The sequence below is a fragment of the Dipodomys ordii genome, unplaced genomic scaffold (genome assembly GCF_000151885.1).
Source record: "Dipodomys ordii isolate 6190 unplaced genomic scaffold, Dord_2.0 Scaffold2, whole genome shotgun sequence".
In the NCBI taxonomy this organism is placed as follows: domain Eukaryota; kingdom Metazoa; phylum Chordata; class Mammalia; order Rodentia; family Heteromyidae; genus Dipodomys; species Dipodomys ordii.
In genome coordinates, this window is record NW_012267218.1 from 25,506,955 (window position 1) to 25,521,655 (window position 14,701).

Consider the following 14,701-nt stretch of genomic DNA (forward strand, 5'->3'; position numbering starts at 1 on the left):
GCCCAGAGTTCAAGCCCCACAACCTACACACACACACACACACACACACACACACACACACACACACACACACACACACCACCCAAGTCTGACACCTAAAAAGATAAAGGAAGATGAACACTGGTGGTTCACGCATGTAATCTTAGCTATTCAGGAGGTAGCTGAAAGTAAGGTCAGTTTGAAGCCCAGCCTGGGCATTGGAGGGTCTTATCTCCAATTAACTAGAAAAAAAGCTAGAAGTGGTTCTGTGTTCAAGTGATACAACATTAGCCTCGAGTGAAACTAATGAAGAGATAGTTGTTGAAGCCCCAGTACCAGCACACATGTGCGTGTGTGTGCACACACACTACTCACAATAAATAATCAGCTAATTAATTAAAATGGAAACGAAGTTAGAGGAGAACATGACTGCAAAATGAAACATACAAAGGAGGCAGAAATACATAAAGCTGTGAGAGCTACATGGGTACAACAGGAAGAAAGGTAGGTGACTGTTTAAAGTAGGTGATGAAGAGCTAGACAAAATGACAACTCAAATAGACATTTACCTCTGACAACTTTCTTTATTCTTTTTTTTTTGCAGGTCATGGGGCCTGAACTCTGGGCCTGGTCATTGTCCTTCAGCTCTTCAGCTCAAGGCTAGCGCTCTACCACTTGAGCCATAGCGCCACTTCCAGCCTTTTCTGCTTATGTGGTGCTGAGGAATTGAACCCAGGGCCTCATGCATGCAAAGCAAGCACTCTACCACTGAGCCACCTTCCCACTGCCCAACTTTCTTTATTCTTAAAAAGCACAGAAGCTAAAGGACCAGACGGGGGAAATGGTCTGGCAGGTAACAAGTCACAAAGCTGGTCAGTGGTTGAACTGAGATGTGAACTTGATCTCAGGCTCCAAATCTATTTTCCCTATGGTTTTCTCTACATGTGTCCAAAGGTGAAGGGGTATGAAAAAATTTATTCTTTTTCTCATGAGCTGCACCCAACAACTAGGATAGGGCAAACAAAGCCAATCATGTATTTATATACTTTTTTTTTTCTGGTCCTGATGCTTGAACTCTGGGCCTAGGTAGGCAATGTCCCTGAGCTGTTATTGCTTTTTTTTTTTGATTCACAGTGCCAGTTCTGGCCATTGGAGAGTCTCATAGACCTTGCTGTCCCCTCTGGCTTTGAATTGTGATTCTTAGATCTCAATCTCCTGAGCAGCTAGGATGTCAGGCATGAGCCATCGGTGCCCAGTTCCACATATACTCTAAACTGCCTGTTACAGCTGTACCTTGAGGAACAGATCAAAGAAGAGAACTGTTGTAGACACTGAACACACAGTGAAGCTGAAAAATCTCTCCTGTGGAGATTTGTTTTAATGATACAGTTGCATTAAATTTTCATTTTGATGAGGCTTTAAGTATAGCAAACAATGGGCTCTGCACTTTCAGAATTTCTTTTGGCTCTATAAGTTAATGGCATTTGGAAAATTTTCCCTTACTATCTCAATCAAATGAAGGGGTGAGCTACTCTGTAGAATCAAGTCAAGCATTTGTGGCTTGACAGAGGGCTCATTTCAACCAAACAATTCTATTTTTGGCTTTGCAGTCAGCAAAAGTAACCCAATTCCTGATAAAATAACCAACCACCCATCTAAACTGGGGTAAACTTACCAGGATATTTTAGACCAGATTACCTGGAGTTCCACTATATAGGCTAAGCAACTATACTCTGAATGTATGAGAAGCAAAAATTACTAACAACTAGACCAAGGCAAACATAGATAAGACACATCCTTTAAGAGAAGCTCTTGGTTTGGAATTTTAGAGAATGCACATTCTGTAGAAAATAATATTCTCATCCTCAGGGGAAAAAAACATACAAGAGAGGCAATTAGTTATTAATAACTGAAGATACTCTAGGTAGAAAAAGATTTAGAAAGGGAAATGAAACAGATAAAAGACAATGGAATAATTTCTAAAGGAGGCATAATTTTTAGATAGATAAGATGCCAAAGGGGTAAGAGAACAACATCTAAGCCGTGGCTCTAAGATAAAACCAAGGCATACACAAGTAGCTGATAAGTACATCAGTCTGAAGCTTTCAAGAAACATACAGATTTTCTGGCATGAACAGTTAACTTAATAAGTAAGTCAGGGGAAGCCTACTCATGAAATTGTCCCCTACTCATGAAATTGAACTGCACTGGCAACTATGGGCAGACATTTCTCTTAATCTTGAACCAACCCTTCTAGTGAATATCAGGCACTGACCAACACATATGTAGATCCCAACTGACATTTGCATAAATAGTATTAAGAATGTTCTTTCTGATGTTATTTCTCTGATTTCTAAAACATTTATACAGAAGTGACCTTACTAAAGGAACTATGCTATACAAGGCCTTTAAGTACATTTTAATACCAAAATCTATGCATACAAGTATTATAGCTGTATCGAAGAATCAGTATAATCTTTGAAATATGGGATGTTGTTTGCGGGGGAGAGGGCGTTGAAGATTTCTGACTTGCAATTGATTTACTGCAAGGCCTAGAGTCATCAAGCAAAAAGTGGGAATAGTAAATAAGTTCTTGTTTGTTCACCAGAATGTACTTATAAGCCCTTGTTTACGCAGAACATGTGGCAAAGGTGGGAAATCCTTCTGTATAGGAGGCAGGACACATGTCTGTGAGCACGTATGTGTGTCTTAATTTGGCTATAGGCTCGAAGAGGGTGCCAGTGGGAAGCACAAAGAATTATCAAACAGTGAATGTCTGGCTAATAAGAGTGAGGAAGAGGCCTGGATACATAAAGAAGTCAGGTCCATATTTTACAGAAAATGTTATGTTAGACATGGAGTATATCCCTCAAAAGGCTCACGAGTTGAAGACTTAGTCCCAGCTGGTGAATCCAGTCACTGAATCATGAGGATTCTGACCCACCAATGCTTAATCTACTGATGGATTTAGCATTTGATGCCATTATTTGAAGATGATGAAAACTTTCTGAGGAAAGCTAAAGAAAGTAAGTCACCAGGATTGTGTCCTTAGGGGCTAAATCTTGCTCCTAGCCCCTTGGTTTCTCTATGCTTCCTGGCTGACATGAAGGAAGCAGCCTCTTCCACTGCATGCTCCCACTGCTGTCATGTTCTCCCTCATTTCAGGGATGGATCTGGCTGGCTCAAGTGGTATTTCAGACATTGTGTGCCAAAATAAATCTTTCTTCCACCCAACAGTAGGTATCCCACTGGTCAGTAGGAGTACAGCACAATATACTAACGGAGGAAGTCCTTGGCTGCCACATAAACTGGCTTTACCTATTACCAAGGCAAGAATTCTAAAAAAATAAACAAAAAACCAACCTTTCCCCCAAAACAAACAGAAAATAAATCCAGCTTGCAAGGATATACTAAATTGGAATGATTTTTTCTTCTCCTATGCTTGCCGCAAATAATTTTTTTCTTAAATGATTCACTTCAGGATATGGAAGTAAAATAGCCATTACAAAAAAGCCATGAAAGTTAAAATATCTCTCTAGATTTTCAAGCTTCATAGAAAAATATATATTTTAGAAAGCAATGTTTTAGATTAAGACTTTTAAGGCTGGGATGTAGCTCAGTGGCAAAGTGCTTGCCTAGCAAGTACAACATCCTGGATTCAATTCCCAAAAAAGACAAAAAAAAAGGCTTTTAAAATGTAGCAAGTTATCAGTAGGTATTACTCTTCTTAATGACATTCAAATATAACAACCCTAGTAATTACCCACCTGCACTAACATGGTTCTCATGGGGCTCACAAAAAAACCTGCACAGTCATCAGCAGAGAGACTGGAGGACAGAGGGGGTAGGAACAGCCTAGCCAGAAATATACAGCAGAATTTAATCACTGTAATTTAGAATTTTGTCACCGAGTCCCAGGTACAAGCTCTTTTATACACTGTCAAGAGATCTCCACATTAATTGCTGTTCCTGTCTTCTGAGGACACAAACACTCTAATTTGCTGTGATTTTAGCTTCTCTAGCAATGTGTGTTTGGTGGCTAAGTCCCCTTTTCCTCCAAAAAAGAGAGGCTGTTAAAGCCCTGATTATCAGACTGAAGTTACAAAGCATCCCAGTTTACCAGAGTCTAGAAATGAATGTGACTCAACACTCTGGTAGGCGGGAAGTCCTGCCACCCTCCCTGAAAGGCCACATTCTTCTCTTTCCTGGTAAGTTTGACTTTGAGTAGAAGGGTTATTTCTAAGTGATAAGTTCAATGACTCCATATGGTACATTGGAGGCAGAAAATTTACTTCATCATTTGAGGTCTTGGGGTAGATCTAGTCAGCACAATTGGAACAATAAATGAAAACCCAGTGCCTACTTTTTATCTGGGGGAAGAGGGAAGCTTTATAGATTTCATAGATTTTTCCGTAATGGCATGATCCTAGGTTTTGTGCTTTAGCAACAGAGGTCCAGCCTCTTTGCAACCTTGCTCACAGTAATGGCATTCTGAACAATCCTCCTGTAACCTACTTTCTGCTGCTATCATGTTAAGACCATAGATTGCTCTATTGGTAGAATATCATCCTTAAGTAAAGGTACCTCTTTTCAAAAGGAAGAACTGATCACCAAAGAAATAGGAGTCCAACTAAACTCAGAAACGATAAAGAAACCATTCTGAGGTGAAAAACTAACAGCCTGTAATTGGTGAGATAAACCATTATAATCCTGGGCCATGTGATCAGATGGGTACACCATTAAGGAATTCAACGCATATTACTTACCTCTTTTGAGCCCAACACTCTTACTGTCTGAATTGTGGAAGGATAAAGAAATGATTAGTACCCAAAATACTGACTTCCTTTTTGTTTGGGTGTCATGGAGTTCTCAGACAAATCACAAATCATTTTAAAATAAGGCATGTGGGAGTGGGAAACAGAAACAGAAATGCTTCCTACCCATGGGCCTGGAATTTACAAAGAAGGAAAGCTTAAAAAAATCTTAACAGTAAGAATACAAACACCATGAGAAAGCTAAGTAGCTAACTCCAAATTAAGTAGAGAATATCTTCTTTCATTCAGGTTGCAGGAGCCTTACTAAGAGATTATGAACCTGGCTTCTCATTTGAAAAATAAAAAGCTAAGTTAAGCTTCTCTATTATTTTTATTTTTTGGTAGAGTATAAGAAGCAAAACTCAGAAACAGCAAGGTTAGATAGTATTACACAAGTTGACTGGTGACTGACAACAATGAGGGATAAGAGGACAAGATGATTTAGAGGCTAAAGAACATGGAGAGACTTCCTCCCTCAGAGAAAGAATTCTACCAGACTTGTGATTTTTGAGGGAGTGAGAAATGTCATTTATTTTGTTTGGCAGAGTGATTGCCATGGATACAGGGGAATGTTGTGTTTTTCTGTTCTGTAAGGTACACGGAGTATGTCTAACTTTAGCTATGGGTTTCTGTTGGACATCTCCATGCTCAACACTTCACTGAAAAGAATTATCATGAAAACAAAGGGTCAGTAGTGTTCTCAGACAGCGGGGCAGTGGGAAGATGTGTTCTATATAATGAAAAATGCTGTTACACTTAGCAAATACTTCTTATAAAAATACTATCCAGGTCAATCTTTAACAATTTTTAAAAGACTATTCCATTGTATAAAGTCTATCACTAGGTGAAAATCCAATTACCAAACCCCTTTCTAAGTCTGGAAAACAGAAAAAATAAATAAATAAAATCCAGCTAAGCAGCAGTGGCTCATGCTCATATCAATCATCCCTGGATCCTGGAAGGCTGAGATCTAAGAATCACGGTTTGAAGCAAACCAAGGCAGACAGTCCTGAGACTTTTATCTCTAATTAACCAGCAAAAAGTCAGAGGTGGAGGTATTGTTTAAGAAGCAAAGCGTTAGCCTTGACCAAAAAAAACAAGTAAGAATGCAAGGGCCTGAATTCAAGCCCCGGATCAATCAACCAACCAATAAAATAAAATGAAAGCTAACTTTATAAAAATTAAAACAAAGTTTTCTCAGCTTAAAATAATGCCTTAGCCGGGCATTGGTGGCTCACGCCTGTAATCCTAGCTATTCAAGAGGCTGAGATCTGAGGATCGTGGTTCAAAGCCAGCCTGGGCAAGAAAGTCTGTGCAACTTTTATCTCCAATAAACCACCAGAAAACCGGAAGTAGCGCTGTAGCTCAAGTGGTAGAGCGCTAGCCTTGAGCTGAAGAGCTAAGGGACAGCACTCAGGCCCAGAGTTCAAGCCTCACGACCAAAAAAAAAGAAAAAAGAAAAAAAAAGCCTTATGATTGTAGGGCTATTCTGCTGGCAAGCAAATGTCATGGCATGTAAAAATGCAGTGTTTTTAAAAAAAGATAAAAATCTACTGCCTAATTTGAACATCACTGTATGTATACACTGTGGAGCAAGGTAGGGCAGGGATGGGAAACTGGAGAGGAGGGCAGCGTGGATGGACACAGTTACCTTGTGTGGGAAGCAGCATCATTTATACTGAAAGTGCTGTTCTCCCTTGTCAGAGGGCTTGAGCCACCTTGGCTCTTGCTGTGGATGTCCAGGCTCAGCGAGGACTCAGCTTTACGGTCCATGCCGTGGCTCTCTGTCTCTAAAGTCCGTTCTGCCATGGAGAGCACTTCACTGGAGCTATGCCACAGGGGGGGCACTTTCTCCTTGCCTGGCCCTGAACGGGGTGATGAGGTGGCAGCCCCTAGGGAAGCTGTGCTGCCATGGCTGGGGCCATAGGAGGTGGTGTCGATGCCACTGTCAGCAGAGGTGCCCTGAAGATAGTTGTAGCTATTGAGTTCAGATTCTGTGCGGTCCCCATCGTACCACTTCTCATCACTGTGGGCACTCGATGCATTGCTGGAGAGGGTATTGCTACTGGAGTGGCTCGAGTAGTGGCTATCAGCCTGAAAGGAAAGTACAACTGACTTCAGAGCAAGATCCCACTTTTCCACAACCCAGAAGAACAATGGAGAATAACACTGTGATGTGCAGTCCAGTTACAGAGTTCCAATGGTACAAAAGTTCTAAAGTGACAAAGTGATGTCTTGTCCATTTAGTAGTGCTCATGAAAAGAGTGCAGGAAAAAATTTTTTTTAAGGAGCCTATTTCTCATTATTTGACTTATGTTAAAGTATCAATACAACTGTATGAAGACCATTTTAATTGGAAAATAATCTAAATTATCATAGAAGTTTTTAATATCTTTTGTTTTTGTCGGCTATGGGGCCTGAACTCTTGGTCTGGGCGTTGCCCCTCAGCTCTTCAGCTCAAGGATAGTACTCTACCTTTTGAGCCATAGTTCCACTTCTGGCTTTTTCTGCTTATGTGGTGCTGAGGAATTGAACCAGGGCCTCACACATGCAAGGCAAACACTCTACCACTGAGCCATCTTCCCAGCCCAGCTTTTAATATCTTAAAAAAAGGAAATGACATTTCCAAAAGGCTTATAATTGGAAGTATGCCTGATTCTAGTGTTACCAATGTTTAACTGACTTTTTAATTGGTTACATTGAGATTGGAACTCAAGGTCTCATGTTTGTTAGTCAAATGCTCTACCACTTAAGCTATGTCTTCCGTTCCATGCTTGATTTTGCAGTTATACTCAAGTACAGATATAAGACATATAAGAATATACAAGGTACTGGTGGCTCAGGCTTGCAACCCTAGCTAATGAGGAGGCTGAGATTTTAGGATTGTGATTCACCTTCTTGGGCAGTAAAGTCCATGAGATGCATATCTCCAATTAACAATAAAAAAAACTGGAACTATAGCTCAAGTTGTAGAGTGTTAGCCTTAAGCATAATGCCCAGAGACAGTGCAAAGGTCCTTAAGTCAACCTCCTTCTTCGCCCAAAGAAAAAGTATACAGGACATATTAGTCTGAAGACTCTCCTGTTCCTTTCTCTATTTAGTCAGTTTTCTAAGATAATTCTGTAGGGAAAGCAATCCTATCAACAGATGGTCCAGAGACAACATGAAGAAAAGAATGTAGCTGGATCCTTAAAAGACACAAAGATCTAAACATCAGAACTAAAACTATAAAGAGCGTAAGTTTAAGTTCTGTGACTGTGAGCTATATGATGTGTTTCTAGATATATAAAACCAAAAGCATAAGAAACAAAAAGAAAAACCTCCCAGATAAATTGGACTTTTATCAAAATTAAAAACTTTTCTGCTGGGCTGGGAAGGTGGCTCAATGGTAGAGTGCTTGCCACTCATGCATGAGGCCCTGGGTTTGATTCCCCAGCACGACATAAACTGAAAAAGACGGAAGTGAGTGCTGTGGCTCAAGTGTTAAGAGTGCTAGCCTTGAGCTGAAGAGCTGAGGGACAGTGCCCAGGCCCAGAGTTTAAGCCCCACGACTGACAAAAAACAAAACAAAACAAAAAACCCTTTTGTGTTTCAAATAACCCAATTAAAAATGGCAAAAGATTTGAATAGGCTTTTCTTCAAAGAAGATGTGTACACATCCAACAAGCATGTGAAAGATATTGAGTACCATTAGTGCTTAGGGAGATGCTGGATCACAGCATACTAGAATGGTTATGTGCAAAATGGCAGACAAAAATGGTATGAAAGAGTTGGGAATGTAAAGTGGTGGCTGCTATGGGAAGACAGCTACAATTCCACTCCTTGGTATGTACATAAGAGAAATGAAAGTATGTTCACATAAAAATGTGTATTGTTTATAGCAGTATTAGCCAAAAAGTAGAAATAACCCAAATGACTATCATGTTATGAATGGATTAAAGAATACATCTTTTCCCCTTAAGAATCAATTCCAGCTGCTTTCGGTAGAACTCTTAATTTTCTTGGGAACAACTTATAGGATGTTGCTCTGAAGCCTTATTTAAATATGGCTGGTCCTAAAGTAGACATCCTGAGAATGTAAAGCAACGTGAAAATTCCTACAGAGATATAATGTGAACTACCATAACAGTATTTTCTAATAATCCGCCAGGTAAGCTGGTGTAGGCATTTAATTCTAGCACTTGTGTAGGGCAGGCAGCAGGATTGCAACTTGGAGACCAATGTGGGTGACAAAGAAACACTCTGTTGCAAAACAACAAAAAACACAAAACAAACCAACATTCATCTCCAAGACTTTAGTAGCCAAAAAGCAAAGAAAAAAAAAAAGGAAAGATAAAATTTTAATAAATTCCTCAGTAAATCACCAGAGCTAAATATAGGGTAGTACTTCCCATGTTTGCAAATTCAGTGTTCAATATGAATCTATTCATTAAAAGTTTTTGAACATCTTTATAAATTAGTGATATTAAGTAGAGAACCCCCTCCCCTGTCCTATCAAACAACATGAATACAAATACAATTCTACAAAGAGACAGATGAAGGAAATCAGCTGCACTGGCAGGGGGAGGGAGAATGATAAGGGATTGTGTGTTATTATAATAAAAGGACATTATGTGTAGCTGTGGAAGATGAGCAGTAGATGCAAGGGAAGCTGTCTGTCCCTTTGACTGATGCTCCCATCTTCTATCTCATGCCTACAACTACCTAACATTATTCATCTCTTTCTAGCACATTTCTAGCTCTAATATTTTAGGATTGTTTGGAATTGAACTAATCTTCTTCCATTCAGATATGCGAGGTTGCAAGGGCATAACGATGAGATTACAGTTTACCCCAAACCAACCTTACAGTGCTATGGCAGCAAATCCCCTGTTAGGATGTAGGATGACTGTCCTTTTGACCACACAGAGCAGAGGAGGGCAGGACAGAGCAGACTTGTCCCATTTTCACAGCATAGGCAAGTATGTTGAAGGAATCTACTGTATTATTACTCAAGTTTACAGTTCACTTACATGCCCTTGTTTGTTTGGAGACAAATGGACCACTGGATCCTGCCGTATTAATCTCCCACTGGGGCTCTCTCGGAAAGCTGGCAGTACCTTTGATACTGCTGGGAGATGGCATGTAGGTTCTGGAATATAGCACAGGACGTTATGGTGCAGGTACTAAACAAAGATAAGCCCAACTGACAAATGGAGATGGCTTGCCATTGCATCTTCAGTTCACTGACCAGCCAACTCTGAATTTCAGTACTAAGCTTGTTCAGAGTCTACACAATAGATAGCATTTCAGAAACTAAGTAGCTGATGGATAAAGCTTGTAGCCGGTGATAACATGTCACATCATATACATGTAGCAGTCAGGAACCACCAAACCAAAGGCCATGAAAAAAATGCAGCAAATTTTGGAACCAATTTTTGGTTTGGGAGCAGGTTTAGAATCTATGGATTAAAATGTGCAATTCACTCACTGCAAAGTATGGCTAACCTAACTCAGTCTACATTCCCTAGACAGGCATGGATGCAATCCCGTGTTACTTACCATGACATTTTGGAAATGTTTTACCTGTATATTCATGCTGCTCGAGGACAAAAGAATTGAAATCCTGAGGTCCTCTATAACTGTAAGCTAAGCACAACAGAAAAGACACACAGCAACTACTTTACTTAAAACAATTGCTTCCTTTTGGACTCCAAACTGGCATTCAAGATTGAGATTCCAAAAGCGAGAGACAGGTGATTAATCCTCTAACATACTTAGAGTTAACAGCAAGAATTCTGCATTTCTGCAACATCCCTTCCAACTTGCAGAGGATGAGGCAGACTACTCCTTGAGTTTGGCTCAAAATCATTTCCAAGAGTAGAGAAACAAAACATCTGTGGAGATGAGTGAGCCAATTAATAAGCAAGTTAAAGTTGCATGTGTCAGTTCACTAGGGTCCAGTTTTGTTACACATTGGTGTATGAGGACAGGTGGGCCTACCTAACAGATAAGAATCTCCTCAGTAATCTCTATCACTGAGTCGTTAGAGAAATATGCTTGTACAATTTGAGCATAGAAAGGTCAAATTGGTTATACTTCCACTATCACATAGTGAATAAAGAAAATGTTTAAAAAAAAAGCCTTGGATTCTTTCTGATGTGCCAGTTAGGAAAGGCTGGGTTCTTCATTCTCCTGGACTACCAAAACTTATAAAACTTTCTGTCCAGTCCTTGGTCTCCTTCTCTTATCCCTTGGGACTGTCTGTGAGTGGAAGTGTGACACTGTATTCTGTATAAAACGCTGGCTGCCAGCCTTACTCAAAACCTGCACTAGAAGCCAGAAAAAGCCACTAAGATTATGCTCAAAAAGGGATCATTTTCATGTGTCGTTTCTATCTCAACAGTATCAAAACATATGGGATTAAAAACATTCTGTCAAGAACAGAAAAGCAGATCAGAATATGCTCAGGTTTTCTGTGTCGGGGGTGGTGTGGTAAGAGTGGGGAATGACAGATGGCTTCAATAACAAGGCACAACTCGCTGAAGTGACTAGAACAAAGCATTTCTTTAGACCTGAGAAGTATATTTCTTCCTTAACTTTAGTCTTAGATGAATATTCCTCTGTTCCTTTCTAGGCTCATGTTGTTATGTTTACCTGGGCATGGTCATTAAAATAGAACAAAACCAGGAGAGTAGACATGATAAGGTATGATAACTTTAAGGTCATTGCCTTAAAATTTATTTCAGCCCCGAAACGTCCATCTTTTTATCCCCTATGGATGGCAATGCATTTAGGCACAAGATAAAGGTGAGGGGAAAAATAAAACAGTAAGTCTAAATTCAAGTTCTTGAAGTATCAAGTACACTGGTACCAAATACCCAGTACTGCTGTGCTGGAACTTAATCTTGTTTCATGGCAATGTTTTTATTGTATCACCTAGTGTTATGTTAGGGTATCATTGCAGAACATCACCACACACACAGAAGGCTGTGCATCAGAAATCCAAATGAGTGCTCAATAATGCAAATTGTTTCCCATCCAGTTGTTTCATACTGCTAAGATGTCTTCTAAGCTGACAGCTTAATGGTACCATGGAAGAATTAAAAAGAAATGCACGTAAGAGGAGGAAAGAGCTCCTAACCAAGCTGCAGGTATAAACATCAATAATCCTTTCTTCTCACTTCTATGTAGTTTTTTTCTTTTTCCTTGTTTTTGGGGAGGTCGTGGGGCTTGAACTCTGGGATTGGGCACTATCCCTCAGCTCTTCAGCTCAAGGCGAGCGCTCTACCACTTGAGCCACAGTGCCATTTTCAGTCTTCTGGTGGTTTAGTGAAGATAAGAGTCTCATGGACTTTCCTGCCCGGGCTGGCTTTGAACTGTGATCCTTAGATCTCAGCCTCCTGAGTAGCTAGGCTTATAGGCGTGAGCCACCAGCGCCCAGTTTGGTTTTGTTTTTAACTTGACATTAAGAATGCCAAGGAATTTTTTAGGCCCTAGCCGAAAAATCAACAAACAGGGTCAATGCTACTTAGGATACAAGTGGTTTGTTCAGGCTAGTCTTTTTATCTTGGTTATCTTTGTATGTTTCCTGTGTCCTTTCTGTTTTTAAATTCTGGGTCATGCATAATTCCTTGACTTTCTCTCAGGTTTTAATTTGTTACTGGCAATTAAATCATTGCCTGGCAGTGATTTAATTCTAATGCAGTTATTAACCAAGGCTACTTTAAAAAATGATTAGCACACATTAGTTGTACAAGGAGGGTTTCATTGTGACATTTCTGTACATGCATACAGTGTACACTATCAAACAGCCTCTCTATCATCCTCTTCCCCCTTCTTAAAACAATTTCAATAGGGTTCATTGTTCTATCTTCATACTTGCAAATAAATCATATGGACCATATTGATCTACACAATACTTTGATGACATCAAGTCACCAAGAGGTGCTCAAAATCAATTTTTCACAAATGCATCTGATTTTCTTAGAAAGTATCTACTTACCTATTGGGTCGGCAATGCTATCCTCACTTCTTTGCCAGCTGGGTGTGGATTTTCCACTGCCCCCAAGGTCTGACTGGGTGTTCTGCCTGTCCATGGAAGCTGGTGATCTGCGACTCACTCCAAACCTGTGGCAATTCCCGAACAAACGCTGTTAAAGATAGATCAGATACTCTCCCAGGGAGGGAAGGGAGTCCTGTGTATAATGAACTTGACTTTAATGACTGGTATTACTAGTTTTTGCTTACATGTCTGTACATGTAGACATATCGTTATAAATGGGTGTGGAAATGTGTTTATTTTGGTCAATATATATTGCTCTGCTCAGAAGGTAATCATGCCTAGGGCAGAAGCCATTAGAATTGAGCTAACCTAAGACATGGAGAGTAAGAAACCAAATCTAGCCCTCAAAGACGCAATCTCAGATTCATTCTTAGCTAAAGGAAAAATTTCACAGTTGAAACGTCCCCCCTCCCCAATCTTTCAAATGGTTCATTTACATTTTTGGGATAAGATTCTGCCAAATCAGAACTTCACTTCTGAGCACTTACTTGCTCTATGGTTTGCATGACAAAGATCAAAATTGCTATCACTTATATTACATGGAAATTATTTTTAAAGTATACAAATTTTAAATTGCCTTTGGGAATGACAATTTGAAAGTGAGCATGCTGGGATGTATAACGGCAAATAACTATTTCTGGAAAGAAATGTAGCTATTTAGTGAGGCAGTTTTATTTTTCTCTAGTAAATAATAATATATACTTAAAGCATATGACTTAATCATCAATCAGCAAAAACTGAGCCAACAAAAATGGCCAGAATGTACATTCAAGTGTTCTTGTGTAAATTTACTAATTTCTACGATTACTAGTGTTCTAAGCAATCTACATAATAAAGAGTAGGGCCTACATCAATCAAGTATATGATGGATATTGTACTTCCTATAGAGTGGAAATCCCATGGCCAAGACAACAGTGGTATAATGTAAAGAACAGATTAAGAGTAAGAAGATTTAGAGCTGACTTCCAACTCTGTTACCTAATGTGACTGAATAAAGTCACTTTTTTGCCTCATTTTCTTTCTTTCTTTCTTTCTTTTTTTTGTCGGTTGTGGGGCTTGAACTCTGGGCCTTTGCGCTGTCCCTCAGCTCTTCAGATCAAGGCGAGCACTCTATCTACCACTTGAGCCACAGAGCCACTTCTGGTTTTCTGGTGGTTTATTGGAGATAAGAGTTTCAAGGGTTTTCCTGCCTGGGTTGGCTTTGAACTGCGATCCTTTGATCTCAGCTTCCTGAGTGGCTAGAATTATAGGCGTAAGCCACCAGCACCCAGCTCTCAGTTTCTATATATGCAACCTGGCCATTCCATCACAGGAAGAAAAATCTACATGAAGGATCTGTGAAAGCAGAGAAAGCTATGAGATATTTGCTTTAGTAAAACATATCATCTCTCTAGTTGCTTGGCTAATAAGCTCATTTACAGGACTATTCATAGGGCCCACTAAGCAAAGTTGCCTTATGTACCAACATAGCCATTACTATATATGAAAATCTTGATTCACAGAAACTTCAGAGAAAATATTTAAGAGAAAAGGGAAATGTGTTTGGTATGTATAACTCACAGCTATGTTTTATTTGTTTTGCTCCCTAAGTGAATATCCTCAAACTGACCCTGTGATTGTCTAAATCTGTACTAAATTATGACTTCCTAAAAAAGGTACAGTCAAGTTAGAAATGGATTTGAATCTAGCTTTTATTTATTTCTTGCAGCAGTAGAAACTAAAGATGCTAATTTAAATCTCTGAATCTAAAGTGAAACATTTTTCTAGCTCTCTGCTTTTAAATAAATGATAAGGCTGTCTTTCAATTTTGCCTTAAAAAACATTTCCATTGGGTGAACTTTTTTTTTTTTGGGGGGGGCTCCGG

General features: G+C 39.6%; 1 protein-coding gene across 1 annotated transcript in view; it reads right to left on the minus strand.

The window, feature by feature from the left end:
* Sipa1l1 (signal-induced proliferation-associated 1 like 1) overlaps window positions 1-14,701 on the minus strand; it is a 333,975-nt gene that overhangs the window by 23,440 nt on the left and 295,834 nt on the right. Inside the window, exons 14-17 of the mRNA XM_013013587.1 lie at window positions 12,778-12,902; window positions 10,359-10,421; window positions 9,806-9,924; window positions 6,445-6,887 (exon numbers count right to left, since the gene is read on the minus strand). Coding sequence (XP_012869041.1) covers window positions 6,445-6,887; window positions 9,806-9,924; window positions 10,359-10,421; window positions 12,778-12,902 — 750 coding nt within the window. The remainder of the gene's footprint in view (window positions 1-6,444; window positions 6,888-9,805; window positions 9,925-10,358; window positions 10,422-12,777; window positions 12,903-14,701) is intronic.